The sequence below is a fragment of the Arvicola amphibius genome, chromosome 9 (assembly GCF_903992535.2).
Source record: "Arvicola amphibius chromosome 9, mArvAmp1.2, whole genome shotgun sequence".
Lineage (NCBI taxonomy): Eukaryota > Metazoa > Chordata > Mammalia > Rodentia > Cricetidae > Arvicola > Arvicola amphibius.
This window is the reverse complement of record NC_052055.2, coordinates 34699036-34721666: the sequence shown is the minus strand read 5'-3', so window position 1 is coordinate 34721666 and position 22631 is coordinate 34699036. Positions and strand designations below refer to the sequence as shown.

Here is a 22631-nt window from a genome sequence, read left to right as displayed (position 1 = left end):
GTTGGCTTACGGTTTTCGCTCACATGAGTAGTGCTGAGAGGGGTTTAAATTGAGAGCCATTGGATCTAGGACCAAGGGAGTTCGTGGTACGCTATCGGCCGGGATCTATGTTATTGCAGCTATTGTGTCACGCACGCCGGGGCGGAGCCGGAAGTCCCGACATGCTCTGCGCGGGACCGCTACGGGTCGTCGGAGGCGCCATGCCGCGGGGTCTATTGGGAATTGCAGTTTTGAGCAGTGAGGGCGGGCCTAGGCTTCCCGGCGGGCTGCGCGGCTGGGCGGTTGTCGCGGGCAGCGGCGGCGGTTCCGGCTGCGGTGTTGCGGGCGGACGAGCTGCTAGGTGAGCCGGCCGGGCGGGATGCGGAGCCGCCGCCGCGCCCCCAGCACCTGAGAAAGCGCTGACTGCTCAGGCTGCGCTGCCAACTGGGCGCCGCCGCCCGAGACTACAGCTCGTACTGAACGCGGGCCGAGCTTGGTGCCGACCCCGGCCGCAGTCCGGGTCCGGGCGGCCCGCCCCACCCCCGCGCGGGCCGTGCCGCTCCGCCTGCGCCCAGCGCTCATGCGGGCCGAGCCCCGCCCCCCGGCCCGAGCCCGCCGAGCGTCTCCCGAGTCCGCGCTCACTGCCCGCCCGCATCATGCTCAAGTGCATCCCGCTCTGGCGTTGCAACCGGCACGTGGAGTCGGTGGATAAGCGGCACTGCTCGCTGCAGTCTGTGCCGGAGGAGATCTACCGCTACAGCCGCAGCCTCGAGGAGCTGTTGCTCGACGCCAACCAGCTGCGCGAGCTACCTAAGGTGAGCGGCCGCCACAGCACCTGCTGCCCCGTCCGCGGTCCCGCGCTCAGTTTTATAGGCAGTGTGTGACTTCTAGGGCGGCCGGCTGGAGCGAGACCTCAGCAGGCGCTGCCCGGGCTTGGTCGGTACCGCAACCTCCAGCCGGCCCTGCTGGTTCCTACTGGCCAGAGCCCCGCCCCAGCCAGCCCCACCCTCCCCCAGTCGCCTGTGTTGGCACCTGGTGGCAGCCTGTCTGGGAAACGGGTGGATACTGAGCCTAACAGGGGAGCCAACAGAGAAACCCGTGAGAGCACAGGAGGTGGATGGGACCAGGGTGCGAGGTCGACCTGGGCTAGCAACAGCTTGTTGGCCTGCTTTAGAGGTAGGGGCTTGATTTTCTTGCACCGTGTTCTGCTCTCCCCCACCCTCCCTTTTCCCCCCTTGGGTTCAAAGCTGAGTGGAATCCTCCTAAGATACGTGCAGTGTCGGATCTGTTCTGTCATCTCTCAGCGGTGGGCCCACTTCTCACTGCCTGTGTTCCTTCCTGTCGGTTTGTTGTTGGTTTTGTTGTTCTTAGGCCACTCCAGAAAGAAGACCAGAGGAAGCAGGTTATGAAAGGTTTACTTTTCTGAGATGGGGGACCGAGTGGTCTGATATTGTTGAGGGCAGGGTGGCATGGGGTGTGGCCCCAGCCTAGGTCTATTTGCAATAGCTCTGTTATTCTCAGATCTTTATGGTATCTATGTGTGAATCCTCAAGTTTATGTGCATGTGTCTCTCCCAGGTGTTTTTACTACAGTTCTCTTGGTGGTCTTTGTTGAGCTTTTGCTGCTCGTTGCTGGGGTCCCTGAAGAGCTTATCTGTGGTGGAAGAAGCAGTTTAGGTAGTGGGTAGAATCCTAAGACTGACCCCCTCCCCCCCATAGGGCAGAGGGCAGGAGCTATCCAGTCAGGAGCTGGTGATGCTTCCGCTGGGGCATGCTGTCTGGGAAGCAGAACAGTGGTGGCACATATGACAGATGAGCCCAGGGAGCCCAGGCGTCTAGTGGGCAGGGGTGTGTTCTGCATGTTTCTTTGCCTGGCTTCCAGTACACTAGGTGTCATGACTGGACTTCCAGAACCTTGTGTGACCTGGGACATGCAGTGTCCCATGGAGATGTCACATGGGACATGTGTGACCTGGGGGCATGATCTTCCTGGTCTAGAGACTCCTCTTCACCCTTAGAGCTGTTGCTTTGGAGCTTGTTCACCTGATCACGTCTTCTGCTACCCACAGCCCTTCTTCCGGCTACTGAACTTGCGAAAACTTGGCCTCAGTGACAACGAGATCCAGCGGCTGCCTCCTGAAGTGGCTAACTTCATGCAGCTAGTGGAGCTGGATGTGTCCCGGAATGGTGGGCAGGCAGATGGGGGTGGTACTCTTGCTGTGTAGATGTAGGGTGAAATGGGGGGGGGGTGCTCCTGGTATCTCCTGAGGCTGTAGCATCCTCATGGCAAACACCTCTCCACACACAGATATTCCTGAGATACCCGAGAGCATAAAGTTCTGTAAGGCTCTGGAGATTGCAGACTTCAGTGGGAACCCCCTGTCCAGGTAAGTGTCACCACATAGTAGGGTTTGGCTTTGGGCTGTGGGATGTTCTATAACCCTTCTGCGGGCATCTAAGGTCTGCTGTTTCCTCTCCTAGGCTACCGGATGGCTTCACACAGCTACGCAGCCTGGCTCACCTGGCCCTGAACGATGTATCCCTGCAGGCACTGCCTGGAGATGTGGGCAAGTGAGTATCCCCTCAGAGAGTTGGTCTGAGAGTTGGGAGTACTTGTCTTGGCCCTGCCTTCCTCAGCTTTGGCCCTTTGGTCTCTTTCAGCCTGGCCAACTTGGTGACCTTGGAACTCCGGGAGAACCTGCTTAAATCTCTCCCTGCGTAAGTTCGGGCCTCTGCCTCCGCCGAGGCTGTGGTAGGGCTGTGCTGGGGCTTGGATGTCAAGACTTCTTTTTCTGCAGGTCCCTGTCCTTCCTGGTCAAGCTGGAGCAGCTGGATCTGGGAGGCAATGACCTGGAAGTGCTGGTACAGTGGGGGTGCGGGGACAGCCAGTGGAGGGATGGGACAGCGGCTGCTGGAGGGTGTCACCGTGCTTTCTATTATCTTTGTCCCTTCTTGCAGCCTGACACTCTGGGGGCTCTGCCTAACCTGCGGGAGTTGTGGCTAGACCGAAATCAGTTGTCAGCATTGCCCCCGGTAAGTGAGGGTGGGACTGGCTTTATCCTCCTCGCTTTGACTGCCCTTTGACCTCTTGCCTGTCCTCAGGAGCTAGGGAATCTGCGGCGGCTGGTATGCCTGGATGTGTCAGAGAACCGTCTAGAGGAGCTCCCTGTGGAGTTAGGTGGGCTGGCGCTGCTCACGGATCTGCTGCTTTCCCAGAACTTACTTCAGCGGCTGCCGGAGGGCATTGGTCAGTGTGCACAGGGGGCCCTGGGAATTGTACGCTCTCCTCCATGACCTTATGAGGTGCCAAACTCATAATGAATCTTGGGTTAGGACCAGACTCTAACCTAGAAGTGTTTAGAGGGGGAAGGTTAAGATAAGGCTGGAATTGGATACCCCACTATACAGTTAGTACCTAAGAGTTGAGCATGTGGCTTTACAAGGCTCAGTGGATGGGGACAAGCCTTGGGGGTAAGTAAGCGTAGGGAATCTTGGCGTTCTCAGAGAAATGAGTTGTCACTAGAACATAGGGCTAGACTGTGGCCATTTTGAAGACCCATACATTCTTAAGCGCCCTTGACCTGACCCAACTAGTCACCATGTCTCCTTGATGCTAGGTCAGCTGAAGCAGCTGTCTATCCTGAAGGTGGACCAGAACCGGCTGTGCGAGGTGACCGAGGCCATTGGGGACTGTGAGAACCTCTCTGAGCTGATCCTCACAGAGAACCTGTTGACGGTAGGGCAACCTGACAGCCCTTTAGACTGTGCTGAGTGTAGTCAGTGCTAATGTGTAGCAGGAACACAAGCATCTCATTGCAGTGGCATGTGCTGGTGGTGGCTGATCCCAAGGGACATGCTTGCTAGAGCACCCTTGGGGTCAGGAGAAAGAGCTCACTGGCATATGAGGTGGCCTAGGACCAATGGGACCCTACAGGACTCTGCCAGTTAGCACTCAGACTGTGCTTTTCCAGACGTGTGGTATGGTGCCAGAGAGGACTGGAAAGAAGGCAAGGGTAAATTGGACAGGAAGAAGACTACCGTTGAGTATGTGTGCCCCATTGTAACCAGGGAGAACAAGAGCTGTAGCGCCCAAACCAGAGGTGTGTACAGTGATGAGCCTCGGGCGCAGCGACAGCCTAGCGTGTGGGAGTGTAGAGTGTTCCTGTATGTGGAGGATCCAGAGTCACGGTAGTGAGAGGAGGCAGGGCCCTGGAAATGAAAGCGCAGTTCTGAGTAGCAGGCACCTTGGATACTGGAGGGGCCAGAGATACGTGGCCTTGGTAGGTTGAGCCAGGTGGCTGTAGGACAGGGCTAGAGAAGACAGTTTGGGGTCTTAAGTGGTCTGGCAGGGTGTTTGGTGTCCTTGGGGGTAAACTAAACCAAAGAAAAACGTGTAAAAACCGATGCCGTGTCCAGCCATGATTCCCGAGGGCCGTGGGGAACCTTGGTGAACTAGGCAGTTTACCTTAAGGGAGGCCTTTACTTCCTGAGGCCTCTCTCTTTCCTCCTACCCCAGGGGGTTTCCATCAGCCTCAGATCCTTCCTTTTCCCGGCCAGGCCTTACCCCGCTCTCTGGGCAAGCTGACCAAACTGACTAACCTTAATGTGGACCGGAATCATCTTGAGGTGCTGCCACCTGAGATCGGAGGCTGTGTGGCCCTCAGTGTGCTCTCTTTGAGAGACAACCGCCTGGCTGTCCTCCCCCCTGAGCTTGCGCACACAGCTGAGCTGCATGTGCTTGATGTAGCTGGGAACCGGTGAGTGTCTGCGTGGCCCCTGGGGATCAGGCTGCATCCCCTATGTATCTGACCATGCCTGCCTGGCCTCCAGGCTGCGGAGTCTGCCGTTTGCACTCACTCACCTCAACCTCAAGGCCCTGTGGCTGGCTGAGAACCAGGCACAACCCATGCTCCGCTTCCAGACTGAGGATGATGCCCAGACTGGTGAAAAGGTGCTTACCTGCTACTTGCTGCCCCAGCAGCCCTTGCCAAGCCTCGGTAGGTTGCTGGTGGCTGGGTCCTGAATGGTGGGTGGTGAGACAGAGAGCCTGGCATGGCTCCCTGACTCTGGCCTTCCGCAGAAGACCCCGGCCAGCAGAGCAGTCCGTCTGAGAGCTGTAGCGAGGCCCCCCTGAGCCGGGTCAGTGTCATCCAGTTCGTGGAGACGCTTGAAGGTGACGACGCCGAGGAAGCAGCGGCCGAGAAGCGGGTATGGAGGGGTGGGGACTCTGGGCGGTACACTTCTATCCCACCCCCGCCTGACCCCTTCCCGGCCTCTGCTCCTCATCCCTGTCCCCATGGCAGGGCCTACAGCGTAGGGCCACGCCCCACCCCAGTGAACTCAAGGTGATGAAGAGAGGCATTGAGGAACGCCGGAACGAGGCCTTCGTCTGCAAGCCTGACCCCGGCCCACCTTCCCCTTCAGAGGAGGTAGGCACAAAGGGGTTGGGAGACTTGGATGTCCGTTTGTCCTGGCAGTGGAGCTGTGTGGCTCCATGGAGGAGGGCCTGGAGATAAGCTGGCGTATAGGACTGGGGCTGCATAATCAGGCAGCAGCTCGGGGTCCGGCTGGGCAAAGGGTACAGGTGTGCCTGCCTGTGGAGTCAGAATAAGGCATAGCCAGGACCAAGTGCTGGGCATGCATGGTGGCACAGGTGAGCTTGGCCAGGGGTCAGGCTGAAGGAGAGCTCTATTGTCTCTATTCTCCCACCTGTTCCTGGGAAGGAGTTTGGTGCTGGAGCAGGGCAGGTCCCTTGCTTATTAAGAAGCTTCTGTTGTTAGGGCTGTGGGATGATTCTTGGTACCTGGGTACAGCGGCTAGGCAGACAGGTTATATACTGGCCATGCATGGCTACTTCCTGACTTGGGTAGCAGTAGGGCTCACCTTAGGCTGATGTTCTCTTCGCATCTTTTGTATTTGTTCTTCTGAATCTGGGAAAAGTCTTTGCTAAGGTCTGGATCATAGACCCGTGACTTTGAATGCCACTGGAAGCAGTCAGGGTGTGATTGCAAGAAGTTAGCCTGCTGGGGATATGTGACCAGGGCAGCAGGAAGCCTTGCAGAGGCCTGCCACACAGTGTACCCTCAGGGTGACAAACATTGACAAAGCCTGACCCCGTTCTCTGCAGGAGAAGAGGCTGAGTGCAGAGTCTGGCTTGAGCGGAGCTTCTGCCCCGTCAGCAAGCACGGTCTCCGAAGGCGAGCCCGAGATCCTGCCGATGGAGGAACAAGGTCTAGACCAGCAAGATACCATGCTTGGCCAGGAGGAAGATATAGAGGAGGACTATGACGAGGTAAGGGCAGACAGGAAGGGAGCCTGAGGCCAGAGAAGAAAGGCTTTCTAGGGGCGATGCTTCTCATCCACTATGTCTTCCTGAGCCAGATGTGTGATTGGGACCATGTCATATGCTGCTTAGCCACAGTGGGATCTCAAAGGGCTTTCTCTGGCAGAGTTTGCAAAACGTGGTACAGGAAGATGGTCCTGAGGGTTTCAGGGTAGGGTAAAGTTCACTTTTCAGTACTGTCAGATTTAGCACCTGTATGCTTTCCCTAGATGGTGTCCCTACCTTCCTGGCCCCAGGCTGTGCTTCCACTTGCTTGGTCTTTACATGTTCTTAGGTTTCCACTTGCGTTGCCATGTGTGTCTGGAAAGAGCAGTGTCCTCTGGTCTTAAGAGCTGCATCTTCTGTATACCTCTACATGCACAGTAGGGAACTGGTCAGCTTCAGGCTGTTAGCTGCAGGACTCGACCAGTCAGCCATAGCTGGGCCCTGGGAGGAGTGAGCTGGGGCCAGGATGCCACCCTCATCCTTCTACCACTTAGCCCACAGTGCACTTCGCAGAGGACACACTGATGCCCAGGGAAGATGGTGAAAGTGAAGAGGGGCAGCCTGAGCCCCCCTGGACACTGCCCAGTGGCCGGCAGAGGCTCATCCGCAAAGACACCCCCCACTACAAAAAGCACTTCAAGATCTCCAAGCTCCCGCAACCCGAAGCTGTTGTGGCCCTGCTGCAAGGGGTGCAGACAGACAGGGAGGGCCCCACCGGAGGTTGGCACAATGGCCCCCATACACCTTGGGCTCCCCGAGCCCAGGAGGAGGAAGAAGAGGAGGAGAACAGGGTCGAAGAAGGTGAAGCCACTACAGAAGAAGAAGACAAAGAAGAGGCTGTGGCTTCCGCTCCATCTGTCAAGGTATGTCTCACTCACACCCCTCCTGGCCCAGGCTCCACTGGCCTAGTAGGCTGCTTTGGACCCTGGCAGGTAACAGCATGAAGTCCATCCAGCCCTAATCTGACAGGCACAGAGGTTTGTCCCTGGGTTACTGACACCTTGGCTGTCAGGAGCAGAGTAATGAATGTTATAAAATTGGCGTTGTTGTCACCTATTCCCAGGAGTCCCTGCCACTGATCTTACTTAAAGTTCTTGGCAGCTCCCTACCTGGGCCTGCCTGGTGGGGTGGGTGGCCAGGGGCGCTTGGAAGCTAAGGGCCTCTCTGTGTCCTGTGTATTCAGGAATCTTGGACAAGGTCCTCTTCAGGAGCTGCTGGCTCTCCCAGGATCCTTCCTGCCTCAGGAAGTGACCAGCCTTGAGGCCTTACTGCTGGCCTGTGGCCAGTCCTGTGGATCTGGTGGAAGCTCTTATGCCTTGTCAGGTCCTTCTGGGATCCAGGCAGGACTATAGAGCAGTGGCATCTCTTCTTTGTCCTCATGTTTGATTTTTCATAGCTCAGAAAGGACCTATCCATCTACTGCAGACTCCTTGAGGCCAGAGGAAGCCCTAGCTACCAAAAGTCCAATCCTTTTTGTCCCTACAGTGCTCCTATCCTGAGAGTATGAGCTGATAATACATGATATCCGGGGCAATTTGGGGGTCAGTCAGGGACAGCCAGGAATAGATTTGCCCCTCTGGAGCCTTCATCCTAGCCAGCCAAGGCACACCATATAAATGGTCTGCAGAGTTGCTCATGATTTTATAGACGGGAGGATCCGGGGGGAAGGGGCTGACTCAGATCACAAGAGCTTTATGGGATCTTCCTTCTGTCCTGCCTACCTGTGGTGAGGGCTGGGTAAGGTGGTGGCAGTTCCCAGCGGTGGCTAACTTGCATGCCTCGCTGCTCCTGTCCTAACAGGGGGTGTCGTTTGACCAGGCCAATAACCTGCTGATAGAGCCTGCTCGCATTGAGGAGGAAGAGGTCTGTACTGCTCGCTGCTGCTCTTTGCTCTGGGCCCGGGGCTCCTGCTGACTTTTGCTTCCTGGGCTGCGGGCTCTCACTTCTCCCCGCCTCCATAGCTCAAACTCAGACCCTCTCCCAGAAGACTTCCTGACAGCTGCCACAGGGCTGGGGTTCTGATTCTACTTCCCCAGAGCCTCCTGGTTTCCTGGCTGGGCAAGCATGTCTCCACACTGGGGCAGCCTGCCTTGTAGGGGATGAGTGGAGATACTGGACCATTTCTTATATCCTACTGTGAGCCTTAAGGTATCCTTATGTACAGAAGCAAGGACAGCTAGCTCTGTACTGCATGGGCTAGCTCACAGAAGCTGTGCCTGCTGCAATCGCAGGAGCCTCCCTGCTTCTCTTTACTACCCAAGTGGGCACAGATACACAAGGATGAGCTGGGGTTGTCTGCAGCCAGCAAGCCCTTTCTGCTGCTGCAAGCACCTGGTATCCCAGGTCTTTTCAGATATCCGTGTCCACTCTGTTTCCAGTTGACACTCACCATCGTGCGACAGACAGGGGGCCTGGGCATCAGTATCGCAGGGGGCAAAGGCTCCACCCCCTACAAAGGAGATGATGAGGTGAGCAGCTGCCTTGTCAGTAACCAGGGCCTAGTCTCCATGAGCTCTCTCTTGCCCACACCTGCCGTTCTTGTCTCAAGAGACTTCCTCTTCTTTCTGGGGTGTCAGTGGTCACTCCAAATGTCCTGCTCACCATCCTTGAGGATGTGTGCTGCATGGGTCACCCCAGGGCACCAAACAGACCCAGGCGGGTGGTCCTGCAGGATGTCAGGAGTCTGAGAACAGCTTACATGGCAGCTGAGTTGTTCCCTCTACAGACAGGCTTTCTGTCCCCATTTTCCCATGCTGGCTCTGACTTGTATGTTCTAACTTCTTGTGCTAGAGCCCTCCCAGTAGCTGAGTACAGCCCCTTTGACCTCGGGGACCGCTGTTCTCCCTTCATGCATTTGGGGTCCTCGCATCCTCTCCAGAGGCAGGCCAGGCTGTGTCTGGCCTTGTACCTTTCACAGCCGTAAGAAGGTGCTTGTGCTCTTGTGAATCAGTCCCCACTTGTCCTCTAGGGCATCTTTATCTCTCGAGTGTCTGAGGAGGGCCCTGCAGCCCGTGCTGGAGTCCGAGTGGGTGACAAACTCCTTGAGGTAAGTAGTGACCCCCTTGCCTTGCAGCAGGGGACAGCTGATCCCTTCAAAGTCCCCATAGTTCTGATTATTGGGCTACTTGGCTGTTCCTGTCAGGAAGTAGAGTCTCAGTCTTCCCCATCCAGAAGTCCAGGGCCCAAAGATTACTGGGTAAAGCTATTGAGACCTTAAACAGTAGGCTTAGAAGCCCTCCATGCCAAGTTCCCTCTCCATCTGGGTTTGGGATATAGCTTAATGGTAGATCACTAGCCTACAGTGTATGACAATTTGGGTTTAATCCTCAGTACTACAAGGGGATGGGATGTGAAAACGAAGCAGCCCCCGGCCTAAACAAGAGGTACCAGGCAGTTCAGAAGTAGCATGGTAGGGTCAGACCACAGCAGTCCTGATGGGAAGTTGGTCTCTCTGGAAGCCCTAGAGGTTTCTGCCTGGGCACTTGGCCATTGGAGAACTCACAGGAAAGCCTTGACCTTCCTGTGGGGACAAGGCCAAGTAAGGTAAAAGGCTCTTGGATTCCAGACCGAGAGGGCTTGGGGAGAGGGGATGCTGCTGCCCTCATGCTTCCTGCTCAGCTCCAGTCCCAGTGCTGCCTAGAAGCACATGGAGTTGGCAACCTAATAGCCTTGCCTTGCATGCTCTCTGCTAACCAAATGACTGTTTCTGAGTGAGGACACCAGTGTAGAATGGCCTCAGACATCTGCCTGTGTCTCATGGCTGGCCTGGATCCTGGCATGAAGACAAACAGAAAGATCATAAGCACCAGGTGGTGGTAGTGCACACCTCTAATCCCAGCACTGCCAGGCAGAGGCAGGCAGATCTCTGAGTTCAAGGACAGCCTGGTCTACACAGAGAAACCCTGTCTCAACCCCCTCTCCCAAAGGAAAAGAAAGAAAAGAAAAAGGCATCAGTATACCGTTAGAGTGTCAGGGTGGCTATGCCTGGATGCTGATTTGTGCTACAGCTTTTGTCTTCTCTTGCCCACAGGTGAATGGTGTGGCCTTACAGGATGCAGAGCACCATGAGGCTGTGGAAGCCCTTCGGGGCGCAGGCGCTGCTGTGCAGATGCGAGTGTGGAGGGAAAGAATGGTGGAGCCAGAAAACGCAGTCACCATCACCCCCCTGCGTCCTGAGGATGACTATAGTCCCCGGGAGCGGCGGGGAGGTGGCCTGCGCCTGCCCCTGCTTCAGCCTGAGACTCCTGTACCCCTCCGCCAGCGCCATGCTGCCTGTCTTGTGCGCAGTGAAAAGGGACTGGGCTTCAGCATTGCTGGTGGAAAAGGCTCCACACCTTACCGGGCTGGCGATGGGGTGAGGCATCGATGGGGTGGCCTAGGGTGGAGGAGGGGACTGTCCCTGATGAGCAGAGACATGTAAGGTCTCCAATATAATGGCTTCAGTGTGGCTTCTCTTTCCCAACAGGGAATCTTCATATCCCGCATTGCAGAGGGAGGAGCTGCCCATCGGGCAGGTACTCTACAAGTTGGTGACCGAGTCCTCTCGGTGAGTGGGGCTAAGTATGTCTTGATAGTGTCTTTTGTTTGTCCTGCTTACCATCTCTGACCCGAGTGTGTCCCTGTAGATCAATGGAGTGGACATGACTGAGGCAAGGCACGACCATGCTGTCTCCCTGCTGACTGCTGCTTCCCCTACCATCTCCCTGCTCCTGGAGAGGGAGACTGGAGGGACTTACCCACCTAGCCCCCCACCACATTCCTCCCCAACCCCTACTGCTACTGTTGCTGCTACCATGACCACTGCCATCTCCGGGGAACCTATGCTACCTAGGCTCTCTCCTAGCCTATTGGCCACTGCCTTGGAAGGACCATACCCTGTGGAGGTGAGACACCTTCCCATATCCTGCTCGGCATCCACTCAGCTCCAAGTGTAGAATAAAAGCCCACCCAGGATCCGCTAGTCATAACATGGAGCCACCCAAGGCAGAAGTAGTACACGACCTTTCTACATGTGCCTGAGAAGCCAAGGTTCTCCAGCCAGCCACCATGGTGTTTCCCATCTGCCCTAGCATAGTCTGTCAGTAGCCTGCTCTGCTCCATGCCTATAGTCAGTGAAGATGTGTGGATGTCAGACTGCGTGGCGGGGTAGCAGACTACCCCAGAGGCAGACGGGTCCGCATGAGCCTGTCCATCCTACCGTCACTCCTTGCCTATCCCATTGCCAGAGTGTTAGCTTCTTTCCCCCCTGCCCTGCTCTGACTGAGGCCCACCCTGTCCTCAGGAAATCTGTCTGCCCAGGGCTGGTGGGCCACTGGGGCTTAGCATCGTAGGAGGCTCTGATCACTCCAGCCACCCATTTGGTGTCCAGGATCCTGGTGTATTCATCTCCAAGGTAAGTAGGCCTGGCAGGCAACTTGTGCAAGAAGCACCCACCCCAGCCAGACTACTGCATGTGGTCCTCTCCTGCAGGTGCTTCCTCGGGGCCTGGCTGCTCGCTGTGGCCTTCGGGTTGGGGACCGCATCCTCGCAGTGAATGGGCAGGATGTTCGGGAGGCCACGCATCAAGAGGCGGTCAGTGCCCTTCTCAGGCCCTGCCTGGAGCTGTGTCTGCTTGTGCGGAGGGACCCACCACCTCCAGGCATGCGGGAACTCTGCATTCAGAAGGCCCCTGGGGAGAAGCTGGGCATCAGCATCCGAGGAGGCGCCAAGGGCCATGCGGGGAACCCCTGTGACCCTACTGATGAGGGCATCTTCATCTCCAAGGTGAGGGCTCTTCCTTCCTGGGGCCATGGATAGGTGCCTGGTGGCGGTCTCACACTGTTCTCCCTACAGGTGAGCCCTACAGGGGCTGCCGGGCGTGATGGACGGCTGCGTGTGGGGCTCCGGCTGCTGGAAGTGAACCAGCAGAGCCTGCTGGGCCTCACACATGCTGAGGCAGTGCAGCTGCTACGCAGTGTGGGTGACACCCTAACCGTGCTTGTCTGTGATGGCTTTGACACCAGCACCAACACGGCCATGGAGGTTAGTGGCCTACCCTGGGGACTGGGTGCTGTCCTAGCAGAGTGACCTTTACAGTCAGGCAGAGTCCAGTCTCTGCTTGGGTCTGGAAAGTACTTGGCAGTTAGGAACCAGCAGTGTGGGAGCGGAGTGGTGGGTGTTCTGCAGAGCTCCCCCTTTTTTTGTTTTTTGTTTTTCAAGACAGGGTTTCACTGTTTAGCTCTAGCTGTCCTGGAACTCACTTTGTAGGGCAGGCTGGCCTCGAGCTCACAGAGATCCACCTTGCAGGCCCTTTTCTGAGCCCTCATCACTGTACTGTCTAGAGGCTATAGTCTGGGTGGGCCGGCAGTGTAGAGGTGGTTGTGTCTATATCCATGTGATCAGGACCTGAGAAAACAGCTCTTATAGGGCTCTGGGAAGACAGTATATAAGGGCACACGGCAGCTAGCAAGACAGGGAAGAGAGAAAGCACTGTTCAGAGTCCCCCGTACCCTACCCCCCAATGCAGGAAAGCAGCTTCCTGGTCCTACTGGCCATTGGGGTGTCCCCCTTATAGTCACTTGGTGGAACTTCCTCCTGGTTCCTGGCGTCTTTTGGTATTGCCACAGGGCAGAACCAGGACATGGACACAGGGTAGAGCTTCTTCTGCTCTCTGACTCCCTGGAGTAGTACAAGAATGTCCAGCCATCAGAACTGGGCCTAGATCCAAGAGGCAGGGACCGTGGACAAGTCTCCCTCTAGTATCATTGCTCCTCTCTGGGCTCATGCTTCCTCATTGTCCTGCCTTCTTGCTGTCCCTAGGACCCTCAACAGCTTCGCCTGTAGTCCAAGTGAGCCTTCAAGGGCCCTTTATGTGCACTGGCTGTCTGCTGTTCCTGGACATCCTTGTTAGTGGTGCTGGTCTCCAGGGTGCTGGTGACTGTACTCCCACTCCGTATAGCTTTTATTCCTTTAACTCTAGGGACAGGCAGCCATGCTAGGTTGGACTCCTTTGGCGGTGGATCTTTGGATTAGTGACTTCCTGTTAGAAGCTAGCAGAAAGATACCCTCTGGCCACAGACCTGTCCTTTGACCCAGACTAGCTGGTGAGGGTCACTGGATGGGAAACAAGTTAGCCTTGGTGTTAGCATCTCTGGGTATTGTGCTGCAGTCTGAGTGAAGTGCTACTCCCTGGCGTAAGGTCGGCTCTTGTCCCGCTTCTCCCCCAAGAGAGTCCTGTATCCTGGAGTTTCTTTGTGTGACTTCTCCCTGGGTGGTCTAGTCCCTAGAGAAGACCTGCATTTTGTTTACTCACGTTCGCACGTGTGTTTAAAAGTGTGTTGCTTCATGCACACTTTAATCTTTGCGTTCAGAACAAAACCCTCTGGAAAGAGCATCAGCTTCAGGGTTGCAGGGCTGATGTGGTTCTGGGTCCCCAAGGCTGTGCATCTGCTCCTTGCTGTCGTGACCCAGGCTGTTCTTGCAATACCTGGGTGGCGTATGAGTGTAGGGAAGCCACTATGTATCTACACATGCTTGGTCCTGCCAAAGCCTGTCTTGGCTGGGTCTTCATCTGTACTCTGTCTGGGGAGCAAGGCAGGTTTCTAGCCTACCTAGTGAGACACTCTGGGCAGTGGGCAACTGACCAGGAACCTTTAAGGAGCCTTCCTGCCCACAGCAGCTGTCTGCTATGACCTCTGTCTCCTCAGTCGTCGTCTGCTCTCAGGATGCCTTGGCTGCTCCTACGTTGCAGGTAGACACCACTTCACACAGAGTTTACTGTCTGCTCTCCACCCTCGGGGTAGGGTCTCATCCTGGGCCTTGCACATACTAGGGAGGGCTGCACTAAACTCTGCCCCTCCCCCTAGGGCCCCCTTTTGTGCTTCCCAGAATGAAGCTGTTTTCCTTCTTCCACTGAGTTTTTTTCTTTCTTGATGTTTAGTCTCACTGTGTAGCCAAGGTTGGCAATCCCCCTGCCCTCCGAAGCTAGAGTTACATCTGTGTGCCATACATCCCTTTTAGGATGGGATCCTTTGATTGCAAAAATTTACAAATTTTATGAATTAAGGCTTCTTCTGTAGGGCTGTGTGTGGAATATAGTTGTTTTGTTTTGAGACAGGGTTTCTCTGTATACCAACTCTAGCTGTCCTGGAACTTGCTCTGTAGACCAGGCTGGCCTCGAACTCATAGAGATCGACTGCCTCTGCCTTCTTGAAAGTGCTGGGATTAAAGACATGTGCCACCAATGGTTATCATTTGTCCCCAAGTGATTAATGAAAGTCTCCCTGCTGAGGGAGCACGATTTGGCTGTGGTAGGTCCCCTGCACTCTAGGACTTGGTCACAGTGAGCTGTGAAGCCTGCCAGGACAGTGTGCAGGGGCAGTCACTTTATAGTGTGCTCTGCTGCTGAGCTCTTACATCACCCATTCTTGAAGTTTTGTCTGCTGTGTGTTCTCTTCTGAACAGATATGCCAGGTTCCATCACACAACTGGTTGGGACTCTGGGATCATTTTGTGAGTTTTTCTTGAGCCTCTTCCAGGCTGCTCTCCTTTTCTGTGAGTGCCTGTGGCTCCTTATTGGCTGGCTTTGCTTTATCTCCTGGCAGAAGTGCTATGGCTCACAGCCATCACACAGTGATGGGGGGGGGGGGGAGGCCTCTTCCCTAGGGCTTCCCTCATTGTCTGTTTTCAGCCTGGAGCTTTGGGCCACTAATAGTGGTGGCCAGTGGCTTTGCCTTGTGCCAGACTTAAGCAACTGTTTGTTGTAGTTTATGTAGGAACGTTTCCAAACTGAGGATGTAATCTCTGCTTGTAATTGTAAAAGCAGTCATCTCTAGAGGGCACTGGGTGTCCCGAAGGGGCGGGCCTTCCATATATGCCCAGTGGGAGGCCTGGTCCCAGAGGCTCCATGCTTGGGAGAAAAGAACATTCTTCACACATCAGTACTCTTTACTGCAGGGTATGACTCTTGGCTTCTCATAGAAGAACTGAGGACCTGGCACTGGTAGCTTTTGTCCCCACAAGATTGCCCATTCTGAACCTTCTAGGTGTGGAACAGCATACAGATATTCTTACTCACACTCCGCTTCAAAGAGAAAAAAATATTGTGCTTATTTTTGTGAGGAACCGGTGTGTGTTCCATGGTACATACATGGAGGTCAGGAGAGAGCTTGTGGGAGTTGGTTCTCTCTACCATGTCAGTCCTGGGGATTGGACTCAGCTCATCAGTCTTAACAGCAGTTGCCTTTCTCCCCACAAGCCATCTTGCTGACTCAGCACCTCACTTTTCTCAAACTACCCACTTGAGTCATCTGAGCTTGTTTGACCTGTGGGATCAGTTTGCCGGCTATTAGTGACTTTGACCTGCATCTTTCTACCTCCCTCAGGCTTGTGGTTGTAGTGCTGGGGAGGGTGTCCTGGCTATATCTTGCCTGCCCTGTGCTAAGGACTGGTGTTCTCGGAGTTCCTGCAGGGTTTCCATACATCTAGGCTCTTGTTACCAGACCTGCAGCTGCTGGACTTCTCAGGCTTGCCCTACAGCAGCACATGTTCATCTTCTTTATCACAGTGATCCATCTTCCAATCCAGATTCAGCGTGCGCACACACACACACACACCCCAGCTAGAACGACCTTACTCTCCAGTCCTCTTCCCTCCGGTCACCTGAGCGCCTGTGTTGGTACCTGAGTGAGTTCTCACACCTTGCTCTTGCACTGGCTCCCGAGCATTTGCTGTAAGGACTGGGTCTTGTGCTGGCATCTTATTCCCATCCTTCCCTGTCACCAACACAGACCCTTCCACATATTAGTCACAGCTTTGTTTTGGTGAAGATTTGTTATTTTCTATGTATGAATGTTTTGCTTGCATGATTATATTTACTGAGTGCATGCAGGAGCCCATGAAAATCAGAAGAGAGATTACTTAGAACTAGTGTTTCGGACAGGTGTGAGCTGCCATGTAGATGGTAGGAACTGAACCCATGTCACCGGCAATTGCTTTTACTGCTGAGCCATCTCTTCATCCCATCACAGTTATCTTAATATCGGATTGTTCCAGTATGGTCTCGTGGAAGGGGCATGAGGCTGGGCCTGAGTCGTGTTGACACCACCCGTCTGCTGTCTTCTGGACTTGTCCCACACTCTCCTGCCAAGCTGTGGGGCCGGCTATTTTTCCCTGGAGTACTGGTTTTCTTTGGTGACGGTAATGTTAGAAGCCCAGGTCTAGTACACTAGTCTTGGGGTCTCATGGCCAGAGATAAGGGCGGTGTGTGAATAGTTCCTATCTGGTTACTCCTGGAGCCATAGGAAGCCTTGGGTCACTTGCTGGCATTGTCCATCTTTCCAGTCAGCACCACAGGTCAGCCCTTTTTACTCGAGTGGGCTTCTCTGACATGGGAAACCAGGCTTCCTTATCCTTGCTGTTTTTACTGTCTGCTCAGCCCCTCTGTATGGCAGTCCTTCCCACCCCGCTGAGCCTGCCTCTTGGGCCTCCCTAGTGCCTTTTTGACTGAACTATTCCAGAAGTGAAGAAGGTAGGCACCTTGTTTATTGTTTGATCTAGTACTGTTGTCAGAGTCTGAAAAAGACATTTGTCTGCCATTGTGATTATTTTTTATGCAGCTTTCTTATTTCTAGTGATCTTTGATTATTTGTTTAGTGTTACAGTTTGTGATCACTGTTGTCCCCTGCTCCTGCTTGACACTCTTGACCTCAAGTTCCATCTTCCCAGTTGTGAGCAGCTGCTCCCTGTTTGTTTTCTTGGTCTCTCATCCTTTGAGTGGTCTCTGGATCAGCATTACATAGCTGGGTTTGTCTGAGGCCACACTGCATTAGTGGGAACTCTGATGGCAACCATGTGGCTGTCATCTTGCCTTCCATTCTGCTGTCACCTCCTCCTCCTCCTGTATTCCTCTGGTGGTAGAGGCCTGACCTGGTCCTTTGTGCTTTGTGGATGGAAGGCAACTGAGGCCATGTTTCCATCACCTATATTTACCCTTCATCTAAATACATTTTAGCCCAGGCCATGTGCTCTCAGCTCCCTACTCCCTGCCCAGCACCACACACACACACACTCAAGTGCATTCATATACACACACGTGCATGCACATATTCCATCCCAGACCTCCAGTTCCAGAGCTAGTTTAATTTCCCCTTACAGTGTTTCTGAATCCTTACTCAGCACCCAGACTACACATTTTAAATGTAGCCTATCTATTCATCTGGGAGTATTACTTTGCTACCAGGCTCATTGCCTTTGGCTACTCCCTTCCCAGTCCCATCTTATTAGCTATTCCTCCTTTATTCCTAGACTGGCCACAGTCAGCTTGTTTTATCCCCATGCCAAGCATTGTGGCTGAGCATGGCTCTTTCACATTCCTGTCGTGTGCAGACATGGCCTACACCCACAGTGGCCCCATGAACCTAGGGCCATAACTACTCTTTGTCTCAGGAGGGTTGGGGACAGGTACACCAGAGGCATGGATAGACCAGCAGGTTGTTCACAGAGCCTCAAGTGTCCAGCTTGTCAGGATAAGGGGTCCTGGGTCCAGACCAGCTTGCTCCAGAAATGGGACCTTGCCAGCATTCTTTCTCTCAGCCCACCCTTCTCCTTGCAGGTGTCTCCAGGTGTCATTGCCAACCCATTTGCAGCAGGCCTTGGCCACCGGAACAGCTTGGAAAGCATTTCATCCATTGACCGGGAACTGAGTCCTGAAGGCCTAGGCAAGGTCAGGATCAAAGTGGCTATCAGCCTGGGACTGGCTTTGAGCTACTATTTCTTGATCATGTCTGCTCCTCTTACAGGAAAAAGAGTTGAGCAGTCAAACCCTACCCTGGGAGCCTGAGTCACCAGAGACTCTGGTGAGTCCCACACAGACCCAGCTTAGAGCCTGCAGTGGTGGACACAGCCCAGGAGTGCTGGGTGGGCAGTCACACTCCTGGGACATAGTCCTCTTAGCACTGTGGTCCACTCCACTCTCCAGGGTCGGAAGCTGGAGCCCCTGAAGCTGGACTACCGTGTCCTGGCTGCTGTGCCCAGTGCTGGCAGTTTGCACAGAGTGAGTAGTCTGTCTGCCTGTCCGCCTTACCTATCTGCCTGTCAGTCTCCCTTGTCTTAACTTCCTCTTTCCCTGTGGGAGGCACTGCTGCCAACTTGAGTGCCGCGGTCACCATGCAGAGCACTTTGTCTTGGATCAGGAGGCTTACAGAAGTCTGAGCTGGAGCTCTGCCTCCTAGCTAGGCAGCATTTGAGATTTTTTATTGTGCTTGTTTGGCAGTGCTGGGGATACAGGATGGAGCTTTGTGAATGCTATAACCAAGCACCCCACCACTGACCTACATGCCCAGCCCTTGTCCGCAAAGCTTTTGACCTTACTTTGTGGCTGTTGCTATGATCCGCTCTCATAGGTTCCAAGGGTGCCTTTGAAGTCCCTGACCTCCTCCCCAGTGTCCAACCCCAGATAACTGGGTCGGGCAGAACCCTGCTGCTGCAGGCAGTCTGCTGGGAGAGGCAGCTGTCATTCCTCTCCAGCGTCTTGGGGTTTCATGGACATGGCTGCCATGGAGGGGGTGGGCTGAAGCAGCTGCCGCCTGTGGAAGGAAGCCTAGTGGGTGTGGAAGGTGCCGCACTAACAGCTGGTCTGGGAGTGGCCACTCAGGGACCTAAGCTAGGGGTGTGGCCTTTAAGACAGTTGTGGGCCTGGGGGCAGGCAGAAAGGACATTTAGTCCTCATTGTTCTCCAAGAGATATTTATTTAACTATCACTCCCAGAAGCCGATGGGAGACCATTGCCAGAATGTGAGTGCTTAAGGGGTCGGCTTGGCTGGGACATTGCTGAGACAGGGGAAGGGTCAGGAAGGGCATTTGGATTTGGGGGTACCATTTCTCCCTGCTCCAAACAGCTCTAACAGAAGCCGGCATAATTTGAGAAAGCTATAGGTTGGGGTGCTTCTCTGACTCATGTACGATTGGGAAAGAAGCCTGGCTCAGGGACTGGTGGGAACTGTCTGGCTCCCAGCTGCCTGCTTTCAGTCTGTTCATCTGTCCCCAGCTTTCCTTACAGATCTTGGAGCTGCACCTTTGGCAGTAAGCTACTGATGTGAACAGGCTAAGGCTGGGGTCACCTGTGTCCTTTATGGAGGGCTAATGGTCATCCAAGCCTGTCTGATGGCATTACTGGGCTGTGGTCAGGTTAGGGAACAGGGCTATCCCTGTGCTGCCAGGATAAATGCACAGGCTACTTCCTGGCCAGGATACCGCTCAGCCAGCTGACTCTTTCCCAACCGCTATCCTCTCTCAAGGGACCATCTTTGACCACTGGAGGGAAGATGACTGAGGCCCCCTGTTCCCCTGGCAGCCAGCAAGTGAGCATCCCAGTAACAGGTGCCCCACTGTGGGCACCTGTGCAGATGGGTTCTGGTATGAGGGTCCCCTTGGGGTATTGTTGTCAGGTGTGTTTTGTCCAGGGATAGCTTCCTGATTAAAGCTGGCTTTGGTGAAGGCAGAGACCTTGCTGGAGGAGTTGAAGCCTTTCACAAACTGAGCATATGATCTTTTCTGTACAGTTGTTCTCCTTGTCTGTGGGTCCCTCCTAGTCCCCACCTTTCCCACTGCATGGCAAGGGCGTGTTCCCAGCATTCCTGACAATGCGTTGCAGGGTGGGGGTGGGCACAGGGTCACTCCCAGACTAGCTCCAAACCTCAACCCTTCCAAGACAGGGATTTGGATGAGTGTCCCCTTGTGGCCTACTCTGTCTCCATTTCTCTCTCTCTCTCCTCCTGTCCCTCCCTACTCCCACTCTGGTACCTCTGATCCTGCTCTCCTCCGCCACCACCCACTTCCCCTTTGCAGACAAAACCGGGGATGATCCAGCCAATGGCTCAGGCCTGGCCAAGGGGCTCCCCGGCCCCCAGGGGCAGAGGTGGTCCCTGTTCTGTGAGTGTCCTGTTCCACAGTGGGTGAGGGTGGTGAACAGGATGGTGGATGTGGGTTGGAGCAGCTGGAGGATACAGCTCATGGCTCTTTGGGAAGTGGCTGCACTGGACAGCAGCCCCAGCCTCACTTAGGTTTATTTCCCCAGCTGCCCTCCCCTGATGAACTGCCAGCCAATGTGAAGCAGGCCTATAGGGCCTTTGCAGCTGTGCCCCCCGTGCACCCTCCTGAGGACAATGGTACCCAGGTATGTGCAGGGGTGCCCTGCTGCTGCTCATGTATGCTCTCTTTAGGGTGGGTACCCAGGGTGAGTGCCCTCCCAGAGAAACACCAGCCAAGTCTGAGGGCCTGCTCCCCCTCTAGCCTCCAACACCTGGTCCCGCAGCCTCCCCAGAGCAGCTGTCCTTCCGCGAACGGCAAAAGTACTTCGAGCTGGAGGTACGGGTACCTCAGGCAGAGGGTCCCCCCAAGCGTGTGTCCCTGGTGGGTGCTGATGACTTGCGGAAGATGCAGGAGGAAGAAGGTGAGGAGCCTAGACTTGAGGAGAGGCCTGGGTGGGATGATGACCTGGCCTTGTCTGAAATGTCTGCCTGCCCACAGCCCGCAAGCTGCAGCAGAAGAGAGCCCAGATGCTTCGGGAAGAGGCAGTGACCTCAGGGCCTGACGTGGGGCTCATCTCGGACAGGGAGTCCCCAGATGATCAGCAGGAGGCTGAGCAGCCCTGGGTTGTGCCAGGCCATGCAGGAGGGTGAGTGCGGGAGGCTGAGCCCCACTCCCTAGCTTGTCTGCTGTATGCCCTCCCACAACATATCTATCCGTTTCTCCAGCCCAAGCTCATCTTCACCCCCACCCCTGGGAGGCAATGCCCCTGTGAGGACAGCCAAAGCTGAGCGACGCCATCAGGAGCGGTTACGCATGCAGAGCCCTGAGCTTCCTGCCCCAGAGCGAGCCCTGTCTCCTGCAGAACGTCGGGCTCTAGAGGCCGAGAAGCGGGCACTGTGGAGGGCAGCCAGGTGAGCACCTCCCCAACCCCTCCCCCAGACCCTGCCCACTGCACATCAGGTCCACACAGCTGCATTCTCTTCTTCCACAGAATGAAGTCTCTGGAGCAGGATGCACTCCGTGCACAGATGGTCCTCAGCAAGTCCCAGGAAGGCCGTGGCAAGCGAGGACCCCTGGAGCGGCTGGCTGAGGCCCCTTCACCTGCACCCACACCATCACCCACACCATTAGAGGGTATGTGTTTCCATGGGCCAGCAAAGGGTTCCTCCTGCGGTTAGCACTTCTCCCAACACTCTCTTCTTGTCCCCCCAGACTTCAGCCTCCAGACCAGTACCTCCCCTGGACGCTTGGTAAGGATCCTATGTCTTGGGCCCTTCCACACACCCCGTGGCCTGACGGGGTTCTAGACTCCCCACCAGCCTCACCTCCCTTGCACTCTCTTGCCTTTCCCTCATGCTGTCCTTTCAAGCCTCTATCTGGAAAGAAGTTTGACTACAGGGCCTTCGCTGCCCTGCCTTCTTCCAGACCTGTCTATGACATCCAGGTACTGGAGGCTACTTGGCCCTTTCTGCATGCTCCAGCCGCCCCCCCCGCCCGCCCGCCTTCACTTGCCCTCCTCCATCCCTTTCTGTGTGTTTCTTGCTCTGCTTCCTGCCTGTGGGGCCTCCCCACCCAGCTTGGTCTTGGTCTCTGCCCAATCTGCTCTGACCCTGCCCCAAGCTCTGTGGGCCCACCCCCAGACAGCCAAAGCCTGTGTATGTAAATGCAGGCAGGCCTAGTAGGGCCTGTCCTGACCAGCCTGTCTCCTCACCAGTCACCAGATTTCATGGAAGAGCTTAGGACTTTGGAACCGTCTTCCAGTCCTGGTGAGTTGACACCTGTCTGGGGAGAGTGCCCAGGCAGCCAGAGTTCTGGCTACCCTTGGCTCATGGCTTTTCTACCCCTCTCTATATCAGGCCCACAGGAAGAAGACGGAGAAGTGGCTCTGGTGCTCCTTGGCAGGCCCTCACCTGGCACTGTGGGCCCTGAAGACATGGCACTGTGCAGTAGCCGCCGGGCCATGCGGCCAGGACGACGGGGCCTGGGCCCTGTGCCCTCCTAGGGCCAGGTTCCTCCCCAGACTTAGGGTGGGGAGCCTGCCAGCTTCATCACCTCCCTTACCCCAAGTCTTTTAGCCTTGGTATTAGCATTTTAAAGAGACCCCTTCAGGAGTTCCGGCTTCTGACTAACTGCCCCTGTAGCCGGGATCTCGTGGCGAGACTGTAACTAGTGATGTTTGTACAACCAAAGACTCTATTTTGTGGTTTAAGGAGAATAAAGCTAACTACATTTTACCCTCTTGTCCTTTTATACTTCCACCTACTTGTACCGACTCCTGTTAAGTGCCAGCACGCAAGTCTGCCTTCCCACTCCCCTCT

The 22631-nt window shown here is 55.2% G+C and overlaps 1 protein-coding gene across 5 annotated transcripts; it reads left to right on the top strand.

Annotated features, from left to right (window-relative positions):
* Positions 1–483: 483 nt before the first annotated feature.
* On the top strand, positions 484–22547 carry Scrib (scribble planar cell polarity protein). 5 transcript variants are annotated; one of them, XM_038342582.1, is made up of 38 exons: positions 484–794; positions 2048–2165; positions 2287–2365; positions 2460–2549; positions 2640–2696; positions 2777–2840; positions 2937–3011; positions 3081–3225; positions 3596–3714; positions 4536–4735; positions 4809–4975; positions 5059–5186; positions 5282–5407; positions 6106–6270; positions 6801–7169; positions 8107–8169; positions 8685–8774; positions 9275–9352; positions 10337–10660; positions 10772–10852; positions 10932–11189; positions 11588–11698; positions 11776–12069; positions 12139–12327; positions 17897–18007; positions 18084–18140; positions 18263–18337; positions 19581–19643; positions 20131–20214; positions 20360–20458; positions 20575–20734; positions 20812–20959; positions 21039–21224; positions 21305–21447; positions 21526–21563; positions 21683–21757; positions 22028–22079; positions 22170–22547. In XM_038342582.1, the coding sequence occupies exons 1-38, from the start codon at positions 636–638 to the stop codon at positions 22313–22315; spliced, it is 4986 nt and encodes a 1661-aa protein (XP_038198510.1). In that variant the 5' UTR covers positions 484–635; the 3' UTR covers positions 22316–22547. The 5 variants fall into 5 exon arrangements, with proteins under 5 accessions (XP_038198510.1, XP_038198507.1, XP_038198508.1 ...); XM_038342579.1 differs by lacking the exon at positions 20131–20214 and having other exon boundaries at positions 485–794; positions 5062–5186; XM_038342578.2 differs by lacking the exon at positions 20131–20214 and having other exon boundaries at positions 487–794.
* The last annotated feature ends 84 nt before the right edge of the window (positions 22548–22631 follow it).